At 50.1% G+C, this 25,877-nt stretch overlaps 2 protein-coding genes across 6 annotated transcripts in view; one reads left to right on the top strand and one right to left on the bottom strand.

The window, feature by feature from the left end:
- Nucleotides 1–60: 60 nt before the first annotated feature.
- On the bottom strand, nt 61–22,859 carry PLD3 (phospholipase D family member 3). Of its 2 annotated transcripts, XM_066348544.1 has the most exons (13): nt 22,681–22,858; nt 8,259–8,483; nt 7,636–7,727; nt 7,471–7,545; nt 7,218–7,360; nt 6,558–6,741; nt 5,138–5,258; nt 4,929–5,056; nt 3,413–3,613; nt 1,947–2,086; nt 1,205–1,370; nt 632–731; nt 61–549 (listed from the first exon to the last, which is right to left on the bottom strand). In XM_066348544.1, exons 3-13 carry the CDS (start codon nt 7,660–7,662, stop codon nt 362–364), a joined length of 1,473 nt encoding a protein of 490 aa, XP_066204641.1. In that variant the 5' UTR covers nt 7,663–7,727; nt 8,259–8,483; nt 22,681–22,858; the 3' UTR covers nt 61–361. The 2 variants fall into 2 exon arrangements, with proteins under 2 accessions (XP_066204641.1, XP_066204642.1); XM_066348545.1 differs by lacking the exon at nt 8,259–8,483 and having other exon boundaries at nt 22,681–22,859.
- Nucleotides 22,860–22,981: 122 nt separating this feature from the next.
- C9H19orf47 (chromosome 9 C19orf47 homolog) overlaps nt 22,982–25,877 on the top strand; it is a 33,391-nt gene continuing 30,495 nt past the window's right edge. Inside the window, exons 1-3 of one of the 4 annotated variants that reach the window (XM_066348549.1) lie at nt 22,997–23,093; nt 24,434–24,531; nt 25,430–25,499. The gene's annotated coding sequence lies outside the window, so the exon portion shown is untranslated. Of the gene's footprint in view, nt 23,094–24,433; nt 24,532–25,429; nt 25,500–25,877 lie in introns of all 4 variants that reach the window. The other 3 variants (XM_066348553.1, XM_066348548.1, XM_066348547.1) reach the window with 3 other exon arrangements.

The raw sequence follows: 25,877 nt of genomic DNA, 5'->3' as shown, positions 1-25,877 counted from the left end.
AGGCCCATGCTAGCTGTCTCCTATCCCAACACCCCATTCCACTCAGTCAGGTAGAGGCTGTACAGACAAATTATTTACTTCTTATTATAACCTTGGGCCCTCTTTGCCCTGGGAAGGCAATGGGCTGGGGGGCTGGGCCCAGCATGCACCCCCACTTCTCCTAGGACTGATCCCTCCCCAAGCTTGGCTGGGACCTGAGGCCACAGCGTCAGGCCGGAGGGGGCGAGGTAGAGGTGGGAGAGCAAGGGGGCCTGTGGAGCCACAATGGGACAGACAGAAGCAGGGGCACGGGGGCAGGGACCATGACCCAGGACATCTGGGTCTGCAGGGGCCTTGAAGGCCTTGGCCTGTGTGTTGGGCTTCAGAGCAGGCGACAGGCATTGCCCACACTCTCGGCTGAGGTGTCGAGGTCATGGCTGTAAGGGGAGTCCCAGTCCCTCAGGAAAACAGCCTCCAGCTGGCTCCGTAGGCCGCCCTGCCCGTTCTGTGTCACCAGCAGTGAGGTACCCGTCGTCTCTGTGAAGTAGCTGCCAGACCAGTTGGAGGTTCCTACGGGGCAGGGGGCAGAGTCAGGGCCCACAGCAGTGCCTGACACCCTCTCCCATTCCCCTGGTGGTGCCTGGACACTCACCGATGTAGGCCGCACGTTCGGTCACCATATACTTGTTGTGGTTGACTCGAGCATATGGGATTCGAGCCTGGGCCTCGTCCGCAGGGACCACAAAGAGTTTCTGGGTGGAGGGGAGAAAGAGAAGCAGCGGGAGATGCAGTGGGGGTTAGAGAAGCCCCAAGGTTTGGGGTGTGGAATGGGGCTGTAGGACTGGGGAGTCCATAGAAACCTCAGGCCAGCACAGGGCCTAAAGGGTGGGCAGACTGGGAGCACCAAGTCGCTTCATTTGGCACCCATTCCTTCTAGAATGACTCCTAGAGACTCCTCTAGAATGGTTCCTTAGGTCTCACCTTAGATGCCCCCTTTCCCAGATAGTCCTCCATGATCCCTCAGGCTGGGCAGGTGCTTCTACTGGGAACCCCCATCCCACCCTGAGCCCTCTACCCTGTCCCCCCAAACCTGGGTCCTGACCTATGGTCTCTCCATCACTGCTCAGCTCACTCTGGGTCTTCCCCATCAGATGACTCCACAGCACTGTGTGCCCAGTCCTGCCTAGCACAGGGGCTGAGGAGCGGGCCTGTGGCAGGTGCTTACCACTTGGATGTCAGAGTGGGTGTGGTTGTCACGCAAGGCGGCCAGGGAGAGCAGGAAGGCCCGCATGGACGGCTCAGAGTGTCCCCAGCAGCTGACCAGCAGGCGCACCTTGATGCCCCGCTCGTAGGCAGCCCGCCGCAGCCCGTCGTCAATGGCAGGCCAGAACCTTGGGGTGGGAGTGCAGGGAACGGAGGGCCTTTTATCCACAAGCCTCACCCTCAGCTTTATGGAGCCAGACCTGGGCCCCGTTTCAGCTTCTGAGAGCCCCCAAACCCTAAGACTACCCCATCTCTGGCTCCCAGTACTCTTCCTGCCTCCTTAAACCCTATACCCTCTACTCCCCGAGTCTGGCTCCCATTCCTGCCCCCAAACCCAGTCTTTCCATCATTTTTTTCTGTTGCCCAGACTACTTTTTTCTGAGCCGCCATTCCCTAACTCCTCATCCGCCTCTAGGCATGCTACCTGCTTCCTACCTCCAGAAATCCCATATCCCTTACCTCAGGCCTCCAGTCTCCAAGCCCCAATATTCACCCTTTTCTCTGTCCCCTCTGCCCCTGGCTTAAGCACCCAGGCCCCCTCTCTCTGTTACCTCTGTCTTCCCTGCCTCTCCCCATCACTTCCCCTCCATCTGTCCCCTTGCCTTGGCTCTGCTGTCTGCTTTCTAGGTCCCCTCACTCCTCCTCTTCCTCTTCCACTCTCGGTGGCTCTCTGCCCCGAGCCCTGTCCACACACCGAGTGGTACCTGCGCGGGTGGGAGAACTCCATGGTGGGCAGATAGTTCATCACTGCAATGTAGATAAAACTCTGGGCATTGTCCACCACGTTGAGCAGAGCCTTCAAGTCTGGGGTGCGGCCGCTTGGACACAGTGGCGGGGGTGCACTCTGGGGGCGAGGGGACAGTCAAGACATGCGCTCTGCCAAGGGTGCCATCACAACAGACCCCAGGTACAGACAGCTCACCACTAGCCAGGTCCTGTGGGTCTCACTGAATCCTCAGCCTCCATGAAGAGAAGGAATGACTCCCCTGTCCATTTCACAGGGGAGGAAACTCAGGCTCACAGAGGGTAAGTGATTTGCCTGAGTCGCACAACTGATAAATGAAGCCAGGATTTGAACCTAGGTTGTCTGGTTCCAGAATTTATGCTCTAACCCAGAGCTTCATAACAAAGGTCCCTGACTCAGCACTAAGAACATCAGCTGGGATTCTGACCTGTGGTGGCGCAGTGGATAAAGCATCGACCTGGAATGCTGAGGTCGCTGGTTTGAAACCTTGGGCTTGCCTGGTCAAGGCACATATGGGAGTTGATGCTTCCTGCTCCTCCCCCTTCTCTTTCTCTCACACTATCTCTTCTCCTTCTCTAAAATGAATAAATAATTTAAAACATTGTTTTTAAAAAAGAGAAACCTGGGAACTTGTTAGAATTGTAAATTCTTGGACCTCACTATACATGGCATACTGAATGAGGGGATGAGGTGGGGCCCAGGAATCTGCATTTTATATGCCCCCTCGTGGTTCTGATGCACGCTCAAGTTTGATGACCTCTGCTCTAATTGTTTTATCCCTGACTCACTCACAAGCCACCTAACGCCATTCCTCAGGTGCCCATGCCACACCAGGCCCTTTACCCAGCTCTCCCCCATCCTCACGACAGGGGAGCAAACTCAAGTTAGAAGAGGGGAAGTGGTAATGGGGCAACCCTCAGTCCTCTGTGGGAGGGACCCCTGGAGCACAGGACCCCTGCATCCATGTGCCCCCTATGTGGCCCTCCACAATGACTGGGCTTGGCTAGGTGACTTGCTTGGGGGAACTGAAAGGAACAAGGTTGGCCACCCCAACTAGTGACAATATCAATAGCTAAAAATAGTAGTGCCTTATCTAGAGTGCTCAATACCTGCCACGGGCAACAGCTGGCGCTGTCCGATAGAACTTTCTGCACTGATGGAAACGTTTCGGTATCTGCACTGTCCAAAATGGTGGCCATTTGCTACATGTGACTGCTGAGTACTTGAAATATGGCTAGGTGACTGAGGAACTAATTTTCAACTGGATTTAGGGGAGGTACGGCTAGGTCCATGGAAGCCCTAAGAGGTTGAAACATAGCCCAGGCCCCCCCCCTCCCCACTGTCCCTAGGAAGGGCTGGAGGCAGTGAGTGAGGGCATGTGGTCAGGGTGTGACAGTATGACAGGCCCTATTCCTTCAGACTCACTGCCAGGTAGGCCAGAGCAGGGGTCCCGTTGAGGCAGATCTCCATTGGCGTCTCTTGATTGTAGCGGGTATCATAGGGCCGGGGCCAGGTTGACGGGATGGAGCTGCCCGCCTGGCCTAGGTACCAATAGGCCTCGAAGATCTTGGTCAGGTCTCGAGCTAGACAGCTGCAGTTGTACATGACCACGCCCAGCTCCTTGACCTGTGGAAGGGCAGTGCTGAGCCTGGGGTGGTGGCCTGGTGCCCATCAGTGACATGGACACCTGTAGCCCCTTCTCCTCGTCTCCTTGGCCCCCATTCCTACCCGTAACTCCTCCATTTCCCCTCTCTCTGTCCCTATCTCCCTTCCATTTGCCCCTCAACTCCACCCCAGCTCCCCATCTAAAGCCCTGCGATGGGCATGAATTTGACTCAAGACTAATTGTCTTCAGTCAAGTTTTTGTGAAAATCAACATCATTTCAAAGTTTTAGGTTTCCTGAACCTTTGCACATGCTATTGTTTCTACCCTCCAATGAGGGAGCTCCTACCCATTCTTATGTTTCTCGCTTTCTTTTTGAAACATTTATTTTCTTGATTTTAGACAGAGAGGAAAGAGAGAGAGAGAGAGAGAGAGAGAGAGAGAGAGACAGGAACATTATAGTTCCTGTCTGTGTCCTGAACAGGGATTGAACGGGGATCGAACTGGCAACGTTCACACTTTGGGACAATGCTCTAACCAACTGAACTATCTGGCCAGGGCAAAAAAAAATTTTTTTATGTTTATTTTCTTAGGTTTCAGCTGACAATTTCTTCCTCAAGGAAGCCTCCCTTGACTGCTCAGACTGCTTTAGGCACTCCTCTGAGCTCTCACAGTCTCTTGGGCTTCCCACATTACTCTCTCTGATGACAAATCCATCTCCCCATTGGACTGAAGGACAGGTAGCAGGGATGTCTCAGCCACAGCTTATGTTCAGCATCTTCCTGAGGAGTTGGTGAGATTAGGGGCTGAGCCAGTAATCAGTGCCTCAGCTGTACTCTTTCCTGTCTTGTACTGATTGCTACAGATCCTTCAGTTATCAGATTAGTTATTGCCTCCTTTGGGACCCCTTCCATGATACCCCAAGTTGGGGTCCCCATCCTGGCCTGGATCCCTCTGCTCGTGCTTCCGCCATCCCAGCCTTGACCTCTCTGGGCTGACACTACTGGTGACTGGCCTGTCTGCACTGGACTGAGAGTTCCGAGAGGCCCATCTTTAGCACTGTGTTCCCAGCATCACCCAGAACAGGGCTGGGCTTAGAGGGTGAACTTGGAGAATGAAAAACGAGGCTGGCAGTTGTCACTGGGGACAAAAGGGAGCCCTAGACTTCCATGAGCAAGTGGAGAGCAGTAAAGGGCTGGATTTGGAGACATTTCTGATAGGAGGTGGGAAGGAAGACATTGCAGACCGGGTAGAGAGCATCTGGGATTAAAGAGGGGCGTAGTTGGAGGCTGGGCAGGGAATGGCCTGGAAAAGTGGGTGGGCAGGGTATAAGCAGACCTGGGTTAGGGAGCGCCAGTCCATGTTGGCACTGCCGATATAGAAGTGAGTCTGGTCCACTACCCAGAACTTGGTGTGCAGGACGCCATGGGTCAGCTTCTGCATGTCTACCATGCGGACTTGGGCACCTGCAACCGACAGGGGTGGTGGTCAGAGGCCAGCTTGGACGGCCCCAGGCCCAGCCCACCCCCAGCTGTCCCCTGGCTCACCACTCTGCAGCAGAGCCTGCAGGTCTGCCTGGGGCTGGGGCCCGCTGGGTTTGCTTACAGCAATGCGGACCTTCACACCTCGAGGTGCCAGGGTGCGGAGCTGCCAGAGGACCTCCTCACCCTGGGGAGAGAGGAGAGCCTGAGGGGCTGGGCCAGCCAGCTCCCCAACCCCACACAGCACCCTTATGAGGCTGTTTTGAGATTGGGCTTCCATATGAGATCAAGAGTGAGCAAGCTCTACATTAGTTAGTAAGCCTAGGGATGGCTTTACACATTAAGATATTAAAACCTTTATCTGTTTTAGTAATTGGCCACTCTGAGCCTTGCCAGGGCCTCCCTGCCACTCTTTCCCTTCCAGGGACCTTCCCAAGATCCTGCCTAGGGAGTCTTAATGGGTGCTTGGTACCACAGGGGCCTCCAAGCACCTTACAGGATATTGGGGATCTGGGAAGGCACAGGTGAGGCTTGGTGATGCCAATAACAGTAACAGTAACAGCCCATGATTCTCTGGTTCTTACTGTGAGGGGAGCCTGTTCTAAGCCCCTTCACATCTGAACTCATGGAATCTCACCACTCGCATTGATAAGGGAGGTCTGAGTAAAACCCTTGAGGTGCAGATGGGGAAACTGAGTGCTGGTGAAGCAGGATTTGAACCCAGACTGTCTGCCTCCTATGCCTGTACTTTGAACCACTCCAGTGGGAACCAGCAGGGAGGTGAGCTCCTATCATTCATATTCTTTTCAAGCAGTGCTTAAGGAGCTGCACAATGTTAATAAATTTTAAGCCCACTTCTCACAGAAAGAGGCAGCAAAAAGAGGAAGAAAGAAGGGAAAACATCTGTGCTTTTCAGTGAAAGAGTGACCCACCGAAACTGTTCCTTTCCAAACCTTGAAGCTTTATGGGTTTTAAGTTTGTCAGCAGACCATAACAAGAATATAATAACAAATGCTTATAAAGGCTGACGGTGTCAGGCACAATGCTATAATTTGCATGGATTAGCCTGTTTCATCTGCACAAGAGGTGAGCGCTATATACTGGCCCCATTCCGCAGATGAGGACCTGAAGCCTGATAGGCAAAGTGACCTGCCAAGGTCACACAGCTGGGAAATGCCAGCCTGACTAGAGGCTGGGCTGTTTCTCACCCGGCTCTCCCATTTCTTGATGTGACGGTTGGGGCAGCTCGTGGGTGAGCGATATCTGCCAGCTTAATCCCTTGTAACCAAACCTACACTTGACATTCAGAGACTTACAGATACCTGTGACAAATACCCCTGGTCCAGAGGGCTGTGTGAAGACAGCTGCTTCCAAAAACCTGTGTCCTACCTGTCTCCTGGGCTGTGGGGGAAAGCCCTTTCACCCCCCTACCCCAATGCCTCCCACTGCCCTCATGCTATCCGCCATGGCCCAGGTTGCCAGGTACCTGCTGGGCAGAGGGTTCCTGAGTGTGGGTGTCATTGTTGGTGAGGGTCCAGTAGAAGGAGGCGATGTCCAGGCTGCTGTGGGCCCCAGTGAGCAGGCCCAGCCAAGCCTGGCTGATTGAGGGGTTGCTAGTGGAGGCATTGGGGAAGTCCAGGCCCTCGGGGATGCTCTCCACCAGCACTGCTCTGTGGGATGAAGGGGGCATGATATGAGCCACAGGGGGCCAGAGACCACTGGCTGGGGTGCACTCATCTGTGCCTACAGAGGATGGAAGACTGTGTATTGTGTGTGCCTGTATTCATGATTCTGAGTTCATGCATTTGTCTATCTAGAAGTGTGAAAGGAAAAGTGTATATGTGGATATCTGTGTGATGCCTGTCCACAGGTGTAGATGGAAGATGCTGTGAGTATCTATCTGTGTGTGCCTGTCTTCATAGACCTGGATAGAATATAATGCTATGGCTGCCATGGGACAGTATCGGGGAATAGGGGTGGGCATAGATGGAAGAACCTGTGATGGTGCACTTGGGAGTCTTTGATTACCTCACTGTCACGGGCATTGGGTGATGCCAAGTGCTGGCCCTGCCTGGTGTGTCTAAGTGTCCCTGGCCTGTCAGGGACCCTTCATTCCACCATCCACCATCCAAGGCTCCTCACTTACTCGCAGGGGTCATAGCAGGGGGCTGGGCGCTGGTTGGGCCCAAAGAGATGCAAATCACCATATTCCCATAAGAACAGCTGAGTCATCAGGGCACCAAAACCCACAACAGCCAGGATGAGGACCAACAGGACCCAGCGGGCTTTCTGTGGAGAGGAAGAGGCAGTCAGCCAGCCTAGGTCGGTGGTGGGGGTAGAAGGGGACCAGCAGCACAGCCCAGGCCTGAGACAGACTGAGGGTGGTGGTGGGCTATTACCTTCTCCGCAGCCTTCCATGCCTCGATCTCATTCATGGGCATCTCGTTGGCCGGCTCCTCAGTAGGCACTTTCAGCTGAGGGACAATGGGGATAGTTGGGGTGACAGAGGAACCCCTGCTCGCCACTGCACCCAGTCCCTCCCCACCGGGGCCACAGCCACCTACCTCCTGATACATCAGTTTAGGCTTCATCTTGCCAGGCAGCCAGGGGGTACGCGGAGTGCAAGTGGGGAAGTGGGTGTGCCAGGGTCTCCAAACTGTGGGAACAAAAGCTGGCACTGTGTGGGAGTGTTCTGGGCTTTTGGGCGACATCATAGAAGGCAGATCAGTTCTGGGGCTCACGAGACCCAGTGGGTCTCTTGTCCATGATCACGGGTGCCACAGGCACCGCGCCCGCCGCCCCAAAAGGAGGAAGCGGGCTGCTGGTCAGCAGGGATTTCGAAATCCCTCAAACTCATAGGCTTTCTTCCCTGGTAGCCACCCTGCCGCCCTTTTAGGGTTCACCCAGCCGCCCCTCAGCGCTCACCCTGCTCCCCATTAGCACTTTCCTGTCTCTGAGTTCTAATCTAGACATTCCAAAGAGACAGCCGGATGGGGTCAGTGGAGCCCCAAATCATTGTGCCTGGCTTTTCCCAGCCCTGCGACTATGCAGGGGGCATTTTCCAGGTGGTTCCTCTGTCTTCACTCTCCGGTACCCACCAGACAGCTCAAGCCGGGAGTCCAGGACCATCCGGGCGTCCCCACCAGCTCCTAGCCCATCCCCCACCAGCCATCCTCCCCGACCATACCCTGGAGGGGCCCCGGCTTTAGTCCTTAGTCGTCAAGCAGCAGCTGCTACCTCTGGGGGACCCCAGCTCCTGCCCCAACAGGCTGAGCAGGGTCTAGTGGAAGGAGGGGGCGTGGCCCTGAGAGGCCCTGCCCATTGCAGCAGGGAGTCTGCGCAGTGCCTTCACTCGCCCTGGCACTCTGCAGGGAGAAGGGAGCCTCCGCCTCTCAGGTACAGTCGCGTCGACCTAGCCCAATGGAGAGAGTGCAGGACTGCGGGGTGGGCTTTGCCACACCCCACCCCATAGCCACCGTGCTGGGTAGACAAGCCACAAGGAATGAAAAAAGGAACCCACATCTCTTCTCACCTACGAACCTTGTGAATTTTTGTACCACGGGCATAAATTAAATTAATGATTTATAAACTTATTTATACAATAAAATAGAGACATCAAGGTTGAGTAACAAGATTTCGAGGTGTAGCGATAAAATCAGCAGAAGACACAGCCCACGCTCTGGGAGGGGAAGAGCGAGGCAGAGGCAGAGGCAGAGTGGGGCGCGTTGGGGGTGGGTTTTCTGTTGGAGTCTGTGTTTGATTTCTTTTTAAAAAGCCAACTGATGCAGATTTAAAAAAAATTGTTTCTGAAACCCAGGCTCTGGGTGGGGGGATAGGCTGGGTTTCCCACCTCCTGTGTCTTATCTCACAAGCAGGATTTAAGGCCACAACTGCAGATATAGAGAACCCTTCCCTGTCTTAATGAAAGAGGGACGGGAGCTCCTTCCCCGAGCCAGGGAGGAAGTTAACGGATAAATGCAGAAAAGTTTTATTAAGAGAAGCAACAGCGTCAGAAGTGGTTGCCTTGAGAGTGGGACCTGGGAGTAGATCAGAATTACTTTCTATTATAGGTCTATTTTCAGGATCCCTGGTTTGGGAGGGCAGAGCTCAGCTAGACCCCCTCCTCTCACTGCAAGGTGACAAAGGAAGATGAGGCAAATGGATTCAGTGAGAAAAGGCAACAGAATATTATTTGGAATAGCAGAGGCCACTAAAAGCAGAAAACAGGAGGTAACAGTCTTAGAGGTGGTTGCCAGTAAGGTTTCAGGATGGTGGATGGGTGTGGGGCTGGAAACAACTTTTGCCTTTATTTGCAAAGGCCTTGGTGAGAAATGATATATTAAGACTAAGGGGTTGAAACAGCAGATATGAAATTAGGGAAGTTAAGATGGACAAGAGCAAAACTGAGGGAGCAGTGAGCCTTGGGAGAGGTGACAGATTGGACTGAGCACCCTGAGCCTGGGGAACTGGGAGGAGTGCTAATAAACCAAAATAGGAGGAAAATAGAAGGAGTTCATTGAAATGGTTAGTGACCTTTTGGCTTTCAAGTTGTATAGTGATTACAGGGTCTGTAATGAGGGGTTTAATTTTAACTTCTGTTGTATTTTCATCAAAGCAATACACCTTAGGTATTTAAAAAGAACAGCAGTACTGGAGAGGTGAGTTCCAGAGCCAGAGGTCTGAATTGAATGAGCCTCCACACTTATGTGAACATGTGACCTTGAAAAATGACAATGCATCTGTGCCTTAGTTTCTCCATCTGCAAAATAGGCATGGTAACAATGGCACTTGCTTTTCACAAGGCTGTTCATAAATTTTGCATATTTATTAAGTTCCTGTGTATTCGGTATTGTTTTAGGCACTGGGGGTACCACTGTGAGCAAAACAGACATGAGGAAAGAGACAAAAAACAAAATAATTATTTGTTAGAAGGTAATAAGTAGTATAGAGAATCGGGGAAAATGGGGTAAGGTAGGGAGTGGGGTTGTTTGTGATTTTAAAGTCAGGGAATCGCCTGACCAGGCGGTGGCGCAGTGGATAGAGCGGCAGACTGGGATGTGGAAGACCCAGGTTTGAGACCCTGAGGTCGCCAGCTTGAGCGCAGGCTCATCTGGTTTGAGCAAAAGCTCACCAGCTTGAGGCCAAGGTCTCTGGCTCCAGCAAGGGGTTATTCGGTCTACTGAAGGCCCGCAGTCAAGGCACATATGAGGAAGCAATCAATGAACAACTAAGGTGTTGCAACGCGCAATGAAAAACTAATGATTGATGCTTTTCATCTCTCCGTTCCTGTCTGTCTGTCTCTGTCTATCCCTCTCTCTGACTCTCTGTCTCTAGGAAAAAAAAAAAAAAGTCAGGGAATGCCTGGCTGAGAAGAGGATACTTGAGAAAACTTCAAGGAGGGGAAGGAGGGAGCTACATGGACTTCCTTAGAGAAGGTATTCCAAGTAGAGGGAAGGCCAGTGCAAAGGCCCTAAGGCAGGAGTGTGTCTGCTGTGGAAAGGGGAGAGCAAGGAGGCCAGTGTGTCTCTAGCAGAGAGGGAATACAGGAGAAGGAGATGAGTCTGGGCGGAGCAGACCATGCAGGGTTACCCAGACTATGGTGATCACAGGGCCTCTGGCAGTTACTGGGCAGAGGAGGGATGTGATCTGCCTTGAGTATTATAGTGGGTTGAATGGCAGCCTCAATAAAGATATGTCTGATGTGCGCCCTGGCCAGACGCTCCATTGGTTACAGCATCATCCTGAAGCACAGAGGTTTGTGGTTCGATCCTCGGCCAGGGCACATACAGGGACAGATCGATGTTCATGTCTCTCTCTCCCCTTCTCTCTCACTAAAATCAGTAAGTAAAATTTTTTTAAAAATTAAAAAACAGGCAGTGGCGCAGTGGATAGAGCGTCGGACTGGGATGCAGAGGACCCAGGTTTAAAACCCTGAAGTTGCCTGACCTGTGGTGGTACAGTGGATGGGGTGTCGACCTGGAAACGCTGAGGTCACTGGTTCAAAGCCCTGGGCTTGCCTGGTCAAGGCACATATGAGAGTTGATGCTTTCTGCTCCTCTCCCCTTCTCTCTCTCTCTCTCTCTCTCTCTCTCTCTCTCTCTCCCCTCTCTATAACGAATAAATAAAATCTAAAAAAAAAAAACAACAAAAGCCCTGAGGTTGCCTGACCAGGCGATGGCGCAGTAGATAGAGCATCGGACTGGAATGCGGAAGGACCCAGGTTTGAGACCCCGAGGTCACCAGCTTGAGCGCGAGCTCATCTGGCTTGAGCAAAAAGCTCACCAGCTTGGACCCAAGGTCGCTCGCTGGCTCAAGCAAAGGGTTGCTTGGTCTGCTGAAGGCCCACAGTCAAGGTACGTATGAGAAAGCAATCAATGAACAGCTAAGGTGTCGCAACGAAAAACTGATGATTGATGCTTCTCATCTCTCTCCATTCCTGTCTGTCTATCCCTATCTATCCCTCTCTCTATAAATAAATATAAATAAATAAATAAATAAAACCCCAAGGTTGCTGGCTTGAGCCCAAGGTCACTGGCATTAGCAAGGAGTCACTTGCTCTGCTGTAGCTCCCCCATCAAGGCACATATGAGAAAGCAATCAATGAACAACTAAGGCGCCACAATGAAGAATTGATGCTTCTCATCTCTCTGGCTTCCTGCCTGTCTGTCCCTATCTGTCCCTCTGACTCTCTCTCTGTCAAAAAAAAAAAAAAATTAAAAAACAACAAAAAAGATGTTTGATGTGGGTATTACCTCTGGAACTTGTGAATATGACATTTAGAAAAAGGGTCTTTACAGAGAACTGACTGATGGTTGCCAGAGGATTTGGGGTTGAGGGATTGGGTGAAACAGGCGAAGGGATTAAGTACAAATTGGTAGTTCCAAAAGAGTCACAGGGATGTAAAGTACAGCAATATAGTCAATAATAACATAATAACTGTATGGTACCAGGTGGGTACTGGAAATATCAGGGGGTACACTTTATTAAGTATATGATTGTTTAACCACTGTGTTGTGCAACTAATACAAAATAACATTGAATGTAAATTGTGATTGAAAAATAAAATTTAACTTAAGACAGAAAAAGGGTCTTTGCTGATATAATCGAATACTGTAAAGGATTTTGAGATAAGATCATTCTGGATTATCTGGGTGAACCCTAAATCCAAGAACAAGTGTCTTTAAGAGATGACTACATGGTCAGGAGGCAGAGATTAATGTGGCCACAAATGCAGATATGCACGGAGCCACCTGAGTCTTAGAGAGGCAGGGAACAGAATGTTTCCTAGAGCCTCTGGAGGGACCAGGCCCTGCCAACACCTTCATTTGGGAATTCTGGCTTCTAGAACTGTAAAAGAATAAACTTCTATTGTTTTCAACCAGTGGTCCCCACCCTTTTTTGGGCCATGGATTGGTTTAATGTCAAAAAATATTTTCACAGACTAGCCTTTAGGGTGGGACGGATAAATGTATCACGTGACCGAGACAAGCGTCAAGAGTGAGTCTTAGACAGATGTAACAGAGGGAATCTGGTCATTTAAAAAAAACAAAAACATTGTAGTGGTAGAGCGTTGGCCTGGCGTGCGGGGGACCTGGGTTCGATTCCCGGCCAGGGCACATAGGAGAAGCGCCCATTTGCTTCTCCACCCCCCCCTCCTTCCTCTCTGTCTCTCTCTTTCCCTTCTGCAGCCAAGGCTCCATTGGAGCAAAGATGGCCCGGGTGCTGGGGGTGGCTCCTTGGCCTCTGCCCCAGGTGCTAGAGTGGCTCTGGTCGCAAAAGAGCGACGCCCTGGAGGGGCAGAGCATCGCACCCCGGTGGGCAGAGCATCGCCCCTGGTGGGCGTGCCGGGTGGATCCTGGTCGGGCGCATGCGGGAGTCTGTCTGACTGTCTCTCCCCGTTTCCAGCTTCAGAAAAATACAAAAATAATAATAATAATAATAATAAATAAATAAATAAAACATTGTTCAGACTTAAATATAAATAAAACGGAAATAATGTAAGTTATTTATTCTTTCTCTGCAGACTGGTACCAAATGGCCCACGGACCGGTTGGGGACCACTGTTTTAAACCATCCAGGTTTGTGGTGACTTGTTACAGCAGCCATGGGAAACTAATACAGGTGTTCTGCAGGCTCCCCCTAGCTGCGGTGAACAGACTTGGGGAAGAGAACAGGGGCTGGGGCAGGGAGATCAAGGTGGAGACAGGGTGGACAGGCCTGGAATTGGAGCAGCTAAGGGGGGAAGACTGGATGGGGTCTAGTTACATTGTGCAGGTGGAGCTGTGTAGATAGGTATGAGCAGAGCAAGAACTACAGGCCAGACACAGAGGCCACCAGGGCAGAAAGCCCCACGTGCCTAGCAATGGCCAAAACTGGGAAAACAAGAACCTCACCCCCAGGATGACCTTTACTCCCTTTGCTGGTCATGGGATTCAGACCCTCCCCCAAACTTTCTTCCTCTGGCATATTGCTAGTCATGTGGTTTTAGACCCCCTCAGAGGAGGAACAAACAAGAAAGCCAGAGAATAGCAATTCAGCATTAACCCCTAGAGATAACATCTAGGCCTCAATTGTGTTTCTGCTCCAGGCCCAGGAAAGCAGCAAAACCAGACCAAGGAAAGCCACAGCTGATTTCAGGATCAGCTACAGTGACTAATGATCACTTGCCCTGGTGCTGACCAATCAATGAAACCTACGACCCTAAAAGACCCACCTGGAGCCCTGGCCGATTGGCTCAGCGGTAGAGCATCGGCCTGGCGTGCGGGGGACCCGGGTTCGATTCCCGGCCAGGGCACATAGGAGAAGCGCCCATTTGCTTCTCCACCCAGCCTCCTCCTTCCTCTCTGTCTCTCTCTTCCCCTCCTGCAGCCAAGGCTCCATTGGATCAAAGATGGCCCGGGCGCTGGGGATAGGCAGAGCATCTCCCCCTGGTGGGCAGAGCGTAGCCCCTGGGGGGCATGCTGGTTGGATCCCGGTCGGGCACATGCGGGAGTCTGTCTGACTGTCTCTCCCCGTTTCCAGCTTCAGAAAAATACAAAAATAAATAAATAAATTAAAAAAAAAAAAAAGACCCACCTGGAGAGCTGATGCATATTGAGACCCTTCCCTGGGACTTACCCTAAAATCCCTACCCTTAAAATCCCTTAGGACAGAGGTCCCAGGGTGCTCTCCCTTCCCCACCCCTTTTCTCTGCCCCCCCCCCCCAACGCACATTTTCCTTGCCCTTCTCTTTCTCCTAAGCAAGGGACCCTAAAAGATTTGCCATCAGGGGAGCAGTGGGCAGTGGCAGTTCATTTCAAAACCTGTCTCCAAGGTCCCCTTTCCTCTAACTTTCTTCCTTCAGGGCTAATAAATTCTTCCTTTACTGTTGCACTTGGTCTCTTGATTGAATTCTTTCTCTCAAGATTCTTGAGTCAAGAAGACAAGAATCAAGGTCTTGCTGCTGCTCCTCCTGTAACAGAGTTGATGGGATTTGTAATTGCTGGATGTGGAATCCAGATAAAGGAAGGAGTTGAGGATGACTCCAGGGGTTTGGGCCTAAGCAACTCAAGGATGGAAGTGCCAATAGTTGAGCTGGGGAAGACTAAGTCTAAGACTAAGGAGGAATGGAGCAAGTTTGGGGAAAAGAGCAGGAATGAAGAATAAACAAATACATAGATAATAAATAAATGGTGTTTTGAAAATAATAAAATTTGAGATGTCTAAAATCTATCCAGATGGGTGCTTCAAACTAAAGTATTAATACATATCACAGAATGGGCATACAAGAGGTTCTCAATAAATATGATTGTGTCGCCCTGGCTAAATAGCTTGGTTGGTTCGAGTATCGTCCGGATACACAAAGGTTGCCCATTCAATCTCTAGTCAGGGCATATACAGGAATAGATTGATGTTTCTGTCTCTTCCTTCCTCTCTCAAAAATCAATAACTAAAATTAAAATAAATAAATATGATTGTGTCAAGGCTAACAGCCAAAAAATAGAGAAAAAGGCATCATTACTGCCTGGAACCCCAGCCAAGATGGGTGCTCTTCAGTTACTATTTAATTTTTGAAATGTACGTAGGATTTCTCTATAAATTAAATCATGAGGCTCAGGCTCCCAGCTGGGGTGCCCCTTGCCCAACATCTCAGTCTCCAGCAAAGGACTGTGACTTCAGCTAGAGAAGTATCCAGCACTCCCCATTCCCAGACCCCTGGGGGGAGCTGGGCGGGGTGAAACTAAAGGTGGGCTGGAACAGCAGGGCTGACAAAGCCAGGCTGCCAGGGGCTGTCACTGTCCTTAGATCTATCCTGTATTCCCAGGCTCCTGGAAGTCCCCATGGGGCTCCAGGCTGGTCCTTAGGCTCTGCTTCCTTGCTCCTTAGTAGCAAGTGTTCCCCCTTCAGGCCACAGAATCATCCTGTCCCCTTGACCTGTGCTCTTCCTGCTTGTGTGACACCACAAACCACAGAAAAGGAGGAAGTGTAACCTACTGAGCTTTTGAGATATGTTGGAACAACTCACCGAACACCCCACTCCCGGGTGAGGAGGGAGTTATAATCCCTCCTCCACAGCAGTGCTTTGAATTGGAGAGTCCAGGGCACAAAGCCCACCTCAGGACACTCAGTCACGGGGCTTTACTTCTCTGAGCCCTGCTGGCCTCATCTATAACATGGGAATCATCTTACAGGGTTCCCCCCATCTTACAATTTTATACACTGTCTCAGGGACAGTGATGGGGGAATTGCTGAATGGTATATTGGGGTGGTTCTCAAAGTCACACAGCCCTGCATTCAGGTCTCAGCTCTGTGTGTCACTGGGAAAAGAGACTCCCTTCTGAGTCTGACTTTTATTCTCAAAACAACAGGAGACTTATATTTGCTGCGAAGTCAATGAAACCATCCATGGCAGGCAGGTAGCACAGTAAACTTTCAATACAAGCTGACTGGTGAGATCTGTATGTCCTCTAGTTTATAACAGATCATCTTCTATGTGTCCCTTGAAAAGCTAAGTCTGTGTCTAGTTTAGTCCTCTACTGCCCAGTGATCAGCACACTGCATACTCAAGAAATGTTTAAAACAGAAATGGAGTAGAATGGAAACTTTTGAGAAAAGACTTTCCTAGCTATCTCTCTAGACCTAAAGACACTTGTTTTATACACAATGATAACCTGTTCGTATTTTAAGCCCAGAGCATATGGGGTAGTAATGGCATCTCAGACTGAGAGTAAAATTCAAGGTTGATTTCTGATCAAGCAGTGGCGCAGTGAATAGAGTGTTGGCCTGGGACACTGAGGACCCAGGTTCAAAACCTTGAGGTAACCAGCTTGAGCACAGGCTCACCAGCTTGATTGAGTTTGGGATCATAGACATGACCCCATAGTCACTGGCTTGAGCCCAAAGGTCTCTGGCTTGAGCCCAAGGTTGCTAGCTTGAGCAAGAGGTCACTGGCTTGGTTGGGGACCCCTGGTCAAGGCACATATGAAAAAGCAATCAGCCTGACCAGGTGGTGGCACAGTGGAGAGAGCGTCGGACTGGGATGCAGAGGACCCGGGTTCGAAACCCAGAGGTCGCCAGCTTGAGTGCGGGCTCATCTGGTTTGAGGAAAAGCCCACCAGCTTGATCCCAAGGTCGCTGGCTCCAGCAAGGGGTTACTCGGTCTGCTGAAGGCCTGCGGTCAAGGCACGTATGAGAGAGCAATCAATGAACAACTAAGGTGTTGCAACGAAAAACTGATGATTGATGCTTCTCATCTCTCTTCGTTCCTGTCTGTCTGTCCCTGTCTAACCCTCTCTCTGACTCTCTCTCTGTCTCTGTAAAAAATAAATAAATAAATAAAAATTAAAAAAAAAAGAAAAAAAGAAAAAGCAATCAATGAACTAAGGTGCCACAACTATGAGTTGATGATTCTTATCTCTCTCCCTTCCTGTCTGTTTGCCCCCGTCTAGAAAAAAAAAATAAAATTCAAGGTTGATTTAAACCGCCTGCTCTAGAAGGCAGAGAATGTGGGGCCGAGTAGCTGCTGAAGCACATGAAGCACAGGCCACACCACAGGAAACAGTCACAAACCGTGGACTTTCCATATGGTTCCAAACTGAAATGTTCTCGTGTTTAAAGGAGCCAATTTTCCCTTGATTGTATAGATCCCTTTCGACTGAATAATCAATTGTCTGTGGTTAAGTTTGGAGAAAACACAACAGAGCACTGGTTTTGTAAACTATTTTTGTTTTTAGCAATAGAATCTTTATTTCAAAGGACACTCCCTAGAAGTGTTCTTTCTAGGAGAAAAGATGCTCGGTCTGAAAAACAATTAAATAGGTAAAAAAAAAAAACAACAAACACCAAACAAAAACATCATGAATGGTGAATACTTCTTATTTGGAACTCAAAAATCTAAGCTGTCCCTCTGTACTCAAAACGCTTCTATGGGTTTCCACTGCCTATAGAACAAAGTGCAATCTTCTTACCTTGTTCTCTAGGGCCTACACAGACAAGTCCTGAGGACCTTCCCCACCATTGCAGATTCAGTCCCCCTTTCTGACACTAAAGTCATCTCTAACTCCCACCTCTTCCCTGAACCCCAGCTCTGGGAGTCCCATGGCCTCTTAGACACCTCCCCCAGTTGTCCCTAATCTCTATATCCACTATGTCCCCAACTGTCCTTAGCATCTCTCCCAAATCTCCTTCCCCAGGTTCCCATTTCAAGGACAGCTATCCTACCTATCCTTCAGGTCTCAGCCTGTGTGCCACCTCCTCCAGAAAGCCCTCTCTGACTCCCCAGAGCCCTGGGCCTCATTCCGGGCTCCCCATATGTCCCGTTGGCCTTCTGAGGGTCTCCCCGCCTCCTGCTTTTCTCTTCCATGGCCTTAACCTGGACTTTCCAGCCAGCTCCTTGGGTCCCCAGCCTTCACTCAACACTCCCAACCCCCCCTCCTTCTGAGGTTGACGTGGCCTCCGCCCCCACTCAAAAACTCTCCATGGCCCCCCAGTGTCCTCAGGACAAAGTCTCAGCTCCTCACTGTGGATCCAAGCCCTGAATGATCTTCCCCTAATAACTTCCTCTTATCTTCCTTTATGTGCCAGCCATTCTTAATCTTTCAGTTCCTTGCACTGAAACCACATTTTCACACCAATCCTCCCACAGCTTCTCCTCTGACATACCTTTCTCTCCTCTTTATCTTGTTCATTCCTATCAGCTCATGAACCACTCACTCCATGAAACCCTCCCTCACCCTGTAGTTGGTTCAGGGACCCCTTTTGGGCTCTGATGGTCCCCTGAGTTTCTCCATCCCAGTCTTGACCACTCTGGGTTCTCACTGTATGATGGATGTTTCTCCCACTGGACACGTGAAACCTATGAGGGCAGGGCAGGGCTGTCTCAGTCACATCTATGTCCCCATTCCCAACCAGCATAGGGATAGTACATGGCAGGTGTTCAGTGGCCAGTTCATTTATCTAGTTATTCAGCTTGTATTGATTCAGTGACCACTTGCTGGCAAGCCCTGTCTAGAAACTGGAGATAAGCACAGAAGAAAAATCTCAGGTAAAGATAGCATACATGGCCCTGGCCGGTTGGCTCAGCGGTAGAGCGTCGGCCTAGCGTGCGGAGGACCCGGGTTCGATTCCTGGCCAGGGCACACAGGAGAGGCGCCCATTTGCTTCTCCACCCCTCTGCCGCACTTTCCTCTCTGTCTCTCTCTTCCCCTCCCGCAGCCAAGGCTCCATTGGAGCAAAGATGGCCCGGGCGCTGGGGATGGCTCTGTGGCCTCTGCCCCAGGCGCTAGAGTGGCTCTGGTCGCAATATGGCGACGCCCAGGATGGGCAGAGCATCGCCCCCTGATGGGCAGAGCGTCGCCCCATGGTGGGCGTGCCGGGTGGATCCCGGTCGGGCGCATGCGGGAGTCTGTCTGACTGTCTCTCCCCGTTTCCAGCTTCAGAAAAGTGAAAAAAAAAAAAAAAAAAATGAAAAAGATAGCATACATTTTTTTTTTCTTTTTGACAGAGACAGAGTCAGAGAGAGCAGACAGGCAGGAAGGGAGAGAGATGAGAAGCATCAATTCTTCATTGTGGCACCGTAGTTGTTCATTGATTGCTTTCTCATATGTGCCTTGACCAGGAGGCTACAGCAGAGCGAGTGACCCCAGTGACCTTTGGGCTCAAGCTAGCAACCATGGGTACATGTCTATGACCCCACGCTCAAGCCAGTGACCCCGTGCTCAAGCCAGCAACCTTGGGGTTTTGAACCTGCGTCCTCGTGTCCCAGTCCAATGCCCTATCCACTGCGTCACCGCCAGGTCAGGCAAAGATAGCATTATTTTTTGGGGGGGAGTGAGACAATAGATAAATGAGTGAAACATAGACTGTGCCTTGGAGAAAAAGAAAGCAGGGGAGAGGGATGGTGGCATTATAACTGAAAATGGTAGATGTCTGAATAAAAAAAACAACACAACATACCTGGGGCAAAAGAGCATTATATCCCTGTTTTTTATTTTTTATTATTTAAAAATATATTTTTTATTTATTGATTTTAGAGAGAGAATAGAGAGAGAAAGGCAAGAGGAGGACCGGGAAGCATCAACTCATAGTAGTTGCTTCTCATAAATGTCTTGACCGGGCCAGCCCAGGGTTTTGAACCAGTGACCTCAGCATTCCAGGTCGATGCTTTATCTACTGCACCGCCACAAGTCAGACTATATCCCTGTTTTTTAGACGTAGGGCAGGACTCAGGGAGATCACTGCCCAGGTTCCATAGTGTCAGTCTGTTGGCTGAAAGTTTGAACCCAGAGCTCAGTTCTGTTCAGAACACAACACAGATGAACCAACTCATAAACCCAGAATAAGGCAGACTGTCTTTTCCTGGCCGCTCTGAGGGAGGCCTGAGCCCATGAAAATGCGGGATGCAGGACCAGGGGATAGAGTGCCTTATTTTTATTGAACCAGGTGCCTAATCAAAGGACTTTATACATTTAATTCTCACAACAGTCTTGTTTTTCAAGCCCCACTTAACAGATAAGGGAGCTAAAGACTCCGAGAGGTTAAGTCATTGGCACAAAGGGACACAGCCAGGAAACAGTGGAGACAGGATTTGAACTTAAGCTTTCTCCGAGTCCCAGGGGTGGTCAGCTGCCTATCCTGTTATTATCTGTGGGTCTGTAGCTGCCCTCCCTTCCTCCCTCCCCAAACAGCACGTGAACCCAGAAGTGGCTTTGGCCTTTCAAAAACTACCAACATTCCCTTTTCCTCCCAATCTTTGAGAGGGGCATTTGAAGTTTTCTCCAAATAGAAAGGATATATGAGACAGCTTTAAGAAGAGGACTCGATCTCCTTCCAACCAAGCTGATCTTGCCAATCCATCGTTGGTAGTTCTGGAGTTGCCGCTGCTGCTTCAGGTCACATCGTATCACATCAGATGGTGTCCCTCTTCTCCTTCAAACCCTCCAGAGGTTTCCACCCACCTCACTCACAATGAAGCTTGTTTTCTCTGTGGCCCATGAGACCCCAGCTTATCTACCGCCATCAATTCTCTGACCTCATCCCCCAGCCTTCTCCTCCCTCACTGGTCTTGCTACCCTTAAATATTCCTAAATATTCCATGTTCCTCCTTCAGGGCCTTTGCATTTGCTGTTCCCACTGCCTAGGATGCTCTTCTCCCAGAGAGCCAGGTCATCCTTTCCCCTAATTTGGGTCTTTGCTCAAACGTCACCATCTCAAAAAAACCTTTTCTGACCACTTTATTTAAAATAACCTTTATTATGTGGTTCCCATCTCCCTAACATATCCTATAATCTACTTACCTGTTTGCTAATTGTCTCTTTCCCTTGCTACAGTGGAAACTTTATGAGGCTAGAGATCTGTGGGTTTGTTCACTGATGCATCCCCAGTGCCTAAGACAGGTTGGGCATGTAGAACATGCTTTCTACATACCTGCTGAATGAATAACTTGTGTTTTCATTCCCATGTTGCAGGTGCAGCAACTGAGGCACAGGCACACTAAGCCACCAGCCCAAGTTCATGCAACTATTTAAGTCCTCTAAGTGCTAGAATCAAGATCAGAACCAGGGTGTTCCAGCCTCCAGGGACACATTACTAACCACTGCCCTATACTGCATTGTGCAGGCAAGCTGAGTAAAGAGATACTTACCCTTCTACCTGGGGATTCAGGGCTGCTGAGGTTTGACTGAGGTGTAGTGGAACCTGCCTCATCTCTCTGACTTACAGATTGCCGTCAATTCTGTAAGTCAAGGAAGGTCTAGGGCAGGCATCCCCAAACTAAGGCCCACGGGCCACATGTGGCCCCCTGAGGCCATTTACCCCCCCCCCCCCCCCCGCCGCACTTCCAGAAGGGCCACCTCTTTCATTGGTGGTCAGTGAGAGGAGCACTGTATGTGGCGGCCCTGCAAGGGTCTGAGGGACAGTGAACTGGCCCCTTGTGTAAAAAGTTTGGGGACCCCTGGTCTAGGGTCTGGGTCTAAGCTATCTATGGCTTCACCCCCACCCCAAGACCTTCTGAATTCCCACCACAACACCAGGTAAGTACTCTCATTTTTGGGGTGAAGATCACTCAATCCAACAAGATAAAGAGATAGGGATTAACTATTTATATGAGCAATCCTGATGGCTAATAGGCCACCTCCTCAGGTGTGGTGAAGTGGCAGATATGAGGACAATATGGAGTTCGTGATCTAGGGTGGCTGCCATGGCGGAGGGTATCATGATACATGGAGTGTGACTGAAGCCACAGCAATGATAAAGAAAGGGTGGGGAAAGGGGGAGAGTGACAATGAGGAGGTGATGAAGGTGACTGGATGAGGGTGAGAATGACATGGTTAATAACAATATTAGCCCAAATCACCATGTCAACCTGGTCATAGCACAAGAATAAACTGGCAAAATCCTCACAAGTACCCGACTGTAGGTGTCCTGTGTGCATTTTATAGGTGAGGAAATTTAGATTGCAAAAGTGAGATTAGGTAGTCAAGGTTACCCAGAGGGTTAGCAGTGGAGCTGGGATTCTGGCACATTCCAGGTAATGGGCTCTACCCGGAGCAGTGGTGAGTTTGTGAGTGGTGACATGGGCAATGACAAAAACATGGACGGTGAAAAACCTATAAGGTAGTACGGTGGTTCCTGATGGGGAAAACTATATAGAAGCAGGAGGCATGGATGGTGACAGCCAGAGAAACAAAGGTGACATGAAAGAGACATAGATATAGGGATAAGTATAACATAAAGGGAGCATGGACAGAAAGGTAACAGGAAGCGTGCGAAGGTGACACAGATGTATGATGACAGTTTATGAGCAATGAGGATTTCATAACAGAGAAACAGCAACAACAACAAAAAACGGGTGCGGGCGACATACGAAGGCGATGGCGACTTAAAGGGGCAATTGCAACCTATGGTGGCAATGGGGGCTTAAAGGTGACAAAAGAGAGGTACGGGGGTTGATGGCGATAAAAGGTGGGGGATAGCGACAGGACAATGGTGATGATTTAAGCAAGATGCGACGTAAAGGGAGGAATAGCGACAGAAAGGGACCAAGAACGAAACAAGGATAGAGGTGCATTACAGACACGAGGTGACTACACGAGGAGGGCAGCCGAGGCGTCGGACCCCAGATTGCACAGTACCTGCACTCCACGTCTGTCACTCCGGGACCCAGCCCCGCGCGGACCTTCTATACTGGGGCTGGGCCCGACCACCCCCGCCGCGCGCAGGCGCACTCGGGCTGGACTGCGGACCTGTTGGGGCCGGGGTTCTGCCTTTCTGATTGGCGGTGCTCCTCGCTAGTGCGGGGCGGAGGGAAGCGCTCGGGAGACTGTAAACGATCACGTGACCGCTACCACCTCACTCTCTTTGGTGGCGGCGGGATGGCTAGAGCAGCCACGAGCGGGTCAATCGGCTTCCGGGGGAGGGAGCGGTGCTTCCGGGACGGGTCTCTGGGCCAAGGCGGGGGGAGGGGTGGGTGGTTCTGACAGTTGGTTCCGCCCGGAGGGCGGGCGGGCGGCGGGCGGCACGAGTGGGCGCGAGCCCACAGGGCCAGGTGAGGCGCGGGCCGGGGGAGGTGGGACGGGGCCACAAACGATGGGGGTGGATGGCACCCGGGTCTCCGGAATCAGTCCCAGCGCTGCTGTGCGGCCCCGGACAGGCGACTTCTTTCTCTGAACCTCAGTTTTCCTTCTCTGTACAGTGGGGGTCACAATCCAACTACAGCTCCTCCTTATGGGTTGGAGTGAGAAGTATGCTCGTGCATGTCGGAGTCCCTCGCTTAGCGCCTGGCACAGTGTTCTCATTATTATACTATTTATTATTAGTATTGATGGTGATGTCTGCGCTTGGAAGATCTGGGTGTGGGAGCATGAAAGATTGTTGGACTTGGAAGCCAAAAGATTTCAGTTCAAGTCTCAGCTCCGCTTTGTGGCAGTGGGCCTGTGTCTTCAGCTCTCTGAACCTCATTTTCCTTATTTATACAAGAAGAGCTAAAGTCCCTGCATTGTAGTAGGTCCTTGTGAGGATGCTGATGAAATGTGCGTTTAAATTCCTTGTACAGTATTGAGTAGGAACTCAATAGACTGACACTATTGTAATAATGATTCTGACAGTCAGGTCATTGGTGTAGCTGGGACTTCCAAGGGAGTAGAAGGAGGGAGGAAGCAATAGGAAGACAGCAATAGGAAAAACTTGGAATCGAGTCAGGGAAATCAACATCCTTTCACTTACTATTTGGCTAATTTTCCAAAGCCCATGATTTTTCTTTTTCTTTAAAATTACTGATACATTTTCCTTCAGTCAGTTAATTTGAAAAGAAAAATTATTTGCTATCCTCATGAAAATTGGCCTAGCTAGCCACAAGAAGGAACACTTATCCTGAAATAAAATGGAAACAGAACAGTCTATTTTTTGTCTATTACATTGTAGACAAAAACTGAAAAAGAATCAGAAGGGAACAACTTGTACAATGTTATTCCATATTTTCAGGTCCTATGGACTCCATTAACTAATCTTATACTTTGTTTCCCAGCTCACACTTTGTGTACGACTGACATAAGTCAGTGACTGTTCTACTCTTTCCCTGGCTCACTGAAGATTTATTTATTTTATTTAATGCACATGTATCACCTACGGAGCATTGTTCTAAGGGCTTGGTGTTTATGAACTCACTCCTTCTAAGCACTTTAAGAATAGATACTCCTAGTATCATTATTGTTTTATAACAGAGAACTAAAATCCAGAGAGGTTAAGCCACTTGCCTCAGAGTCAGGATTAAGAAGTGGTAAATTGGGACTTGGCTCCAGATCTAAGAGCTTAGCACAGGGCATCTTTACATGGTAATTACTTGAGTTTGGGGAGTGGTCAATTAATGTTATAATATTCACTGTTTAGAGTCAGTTCTGGAGATGGACTTTTTAATGGTGGAGAGAGGAAACTGAGTCCAGCAGAGAATTCTACAGCTGTAGGATACCAGTATTTAAAGGCTTCTGGTAAGCATTAACTAAAACCTTGTAAAGATAGATCACAGAGCCTGGCTTGTAGTAATCACTTGACCAGTGTTAATCATAGCTATTGGACTTACTTGGGTTCAAGTCCTGGCCCTGCAGTTATTTAGTATGTGACCTTAGACCTGTCACTCTCATTTGTAACATAGGGATCATTTTTACTTTCTTCCCCTATGGTTGTGTGGAGTCACTGAGATGTGTATATACTCAGTGTCTGGCATGTGAACATTCAATAGGAACTGCTGCATGGGCACTGGCATCAGAGAGAGAACTTGTTTTTCAATCCCAGTAAAGCCACTTGGTAGATGTGGCATTGGGTGAATGGCTACACCTCAATGACTTAATTATTTATTTATTTATTGACTTTTAGAGAGTGAGGGAGGGAGAGATAGAATGAGGAGCATCAACTCATAGCTGCTTCACTTTTTTTTTAATTTTTTATTTATTTATTTATTTTTTCTGAAGCTGGAAACGGGGAGAGACAGTCAGACAGACTCCCGCATGCGCCCAACCGGGATCCACCCAGCACGCCCACCAGGGGCGATGCTCTGCCCACCAGGGGGCAATGCTCTGCCCCTCCGGGGCATCGTTCTGCCGCGACCAGAGCCACTCTAGCGCCTGGGGCAGAGGCCAAGGAGCCATCCCCAGCGCCCGGGCCATCCTTGCTCCAATGGAGCCCTGGCTGCGGGAGGGGAAGAGAGAGACAAAGAGGAAGGAGGGGGGGTGGAGAAGCAAATGGGCGCTTCTCCTATGTGCCCTGGCCGGGAATCGAACACGGGACCTCTGCACGCCAGGCCGACGCTCTACCACTGAGTCAACCGGCCAGGGCCAGCTGCTTCACTTTAGTTGTTCATTGATTGCTTCTCGTTTGTGCCTTGACCAGGCGAGCCGAGGGTTTTGAACTGGTGACCTCAGCGTTCTGGGTCGATGCTCTGTCTCCTGCGCCACCACAGGTCAGGCTACATTGTTTTATTTCATTTATTAAAATGGGGCTAATAATAGTCCTCACTCAAGAGAAGGTTGTGAGGCATCAGCGTGATGCCTGACTGGTGCATAGTTAGTAGATAATTAGTGCTTGGTGCAAATGGTACACAGTTAGTACATGATATGTGAGATGTTGTTCTGTCTGACTTACTGAAGCCTCTTCATGCCCTACCCTTTGAGAGATGCAGTTATGTTGTCTTTGTCCAGCAGGAAAATCCAGGAGGGAAAGCGTGTTTTAGAGAGTCAAGTACAAGGCGGAATGATGTCTGTGGTCATGTCCATCAATAAGAGATGCAGCAGAAGCTGGGGAAAGGCAGGATGAATCCTAGCCAGGGGTAGAGGGAGAA

This window comes from Saccopteryx leptura, chromosome 9 (genome assembly GCF_036850995.1).
Source record: "Saccopteryx leptura isolate mSacLep1 chromosome 9, mSacLep1_pri_phased_curated, whole genome shotgun sequence".
NCBI lineage: Eukaryota > Metazoa > Chordata > Mammalia > Chiroptera > Emballonuridae > Saccopteryx > Saccopteryx leptura.
This window is presented reverse-complemented; position numbering and strand designations above follow the sequence as displayed.

Excerpts from the sequence above, each read along its gene's own strand:
- PLD3 (XM_066348545.1), bottom strand. The coding sequence starts at position 7,662 with ATGAAGCCTAAACTGATGTATCAGGAG. Across the intron at positions 7,361-7,470 it reads CATGGAAGGCTGCGGAGAAG|AAAGCCCGCTGGGTCCTGTT; the intron begins GTAATAGCCCAC and ends TCCTCTCCACAG. Across the intron at positions 3,614-4,928 it reads ACTGGCGCTCCCTAACCCAG|GTCAAGGAGCTGGGCGTGGT; the intron begins GTCTGCTTATAC and ends GCCCTTCCACAG.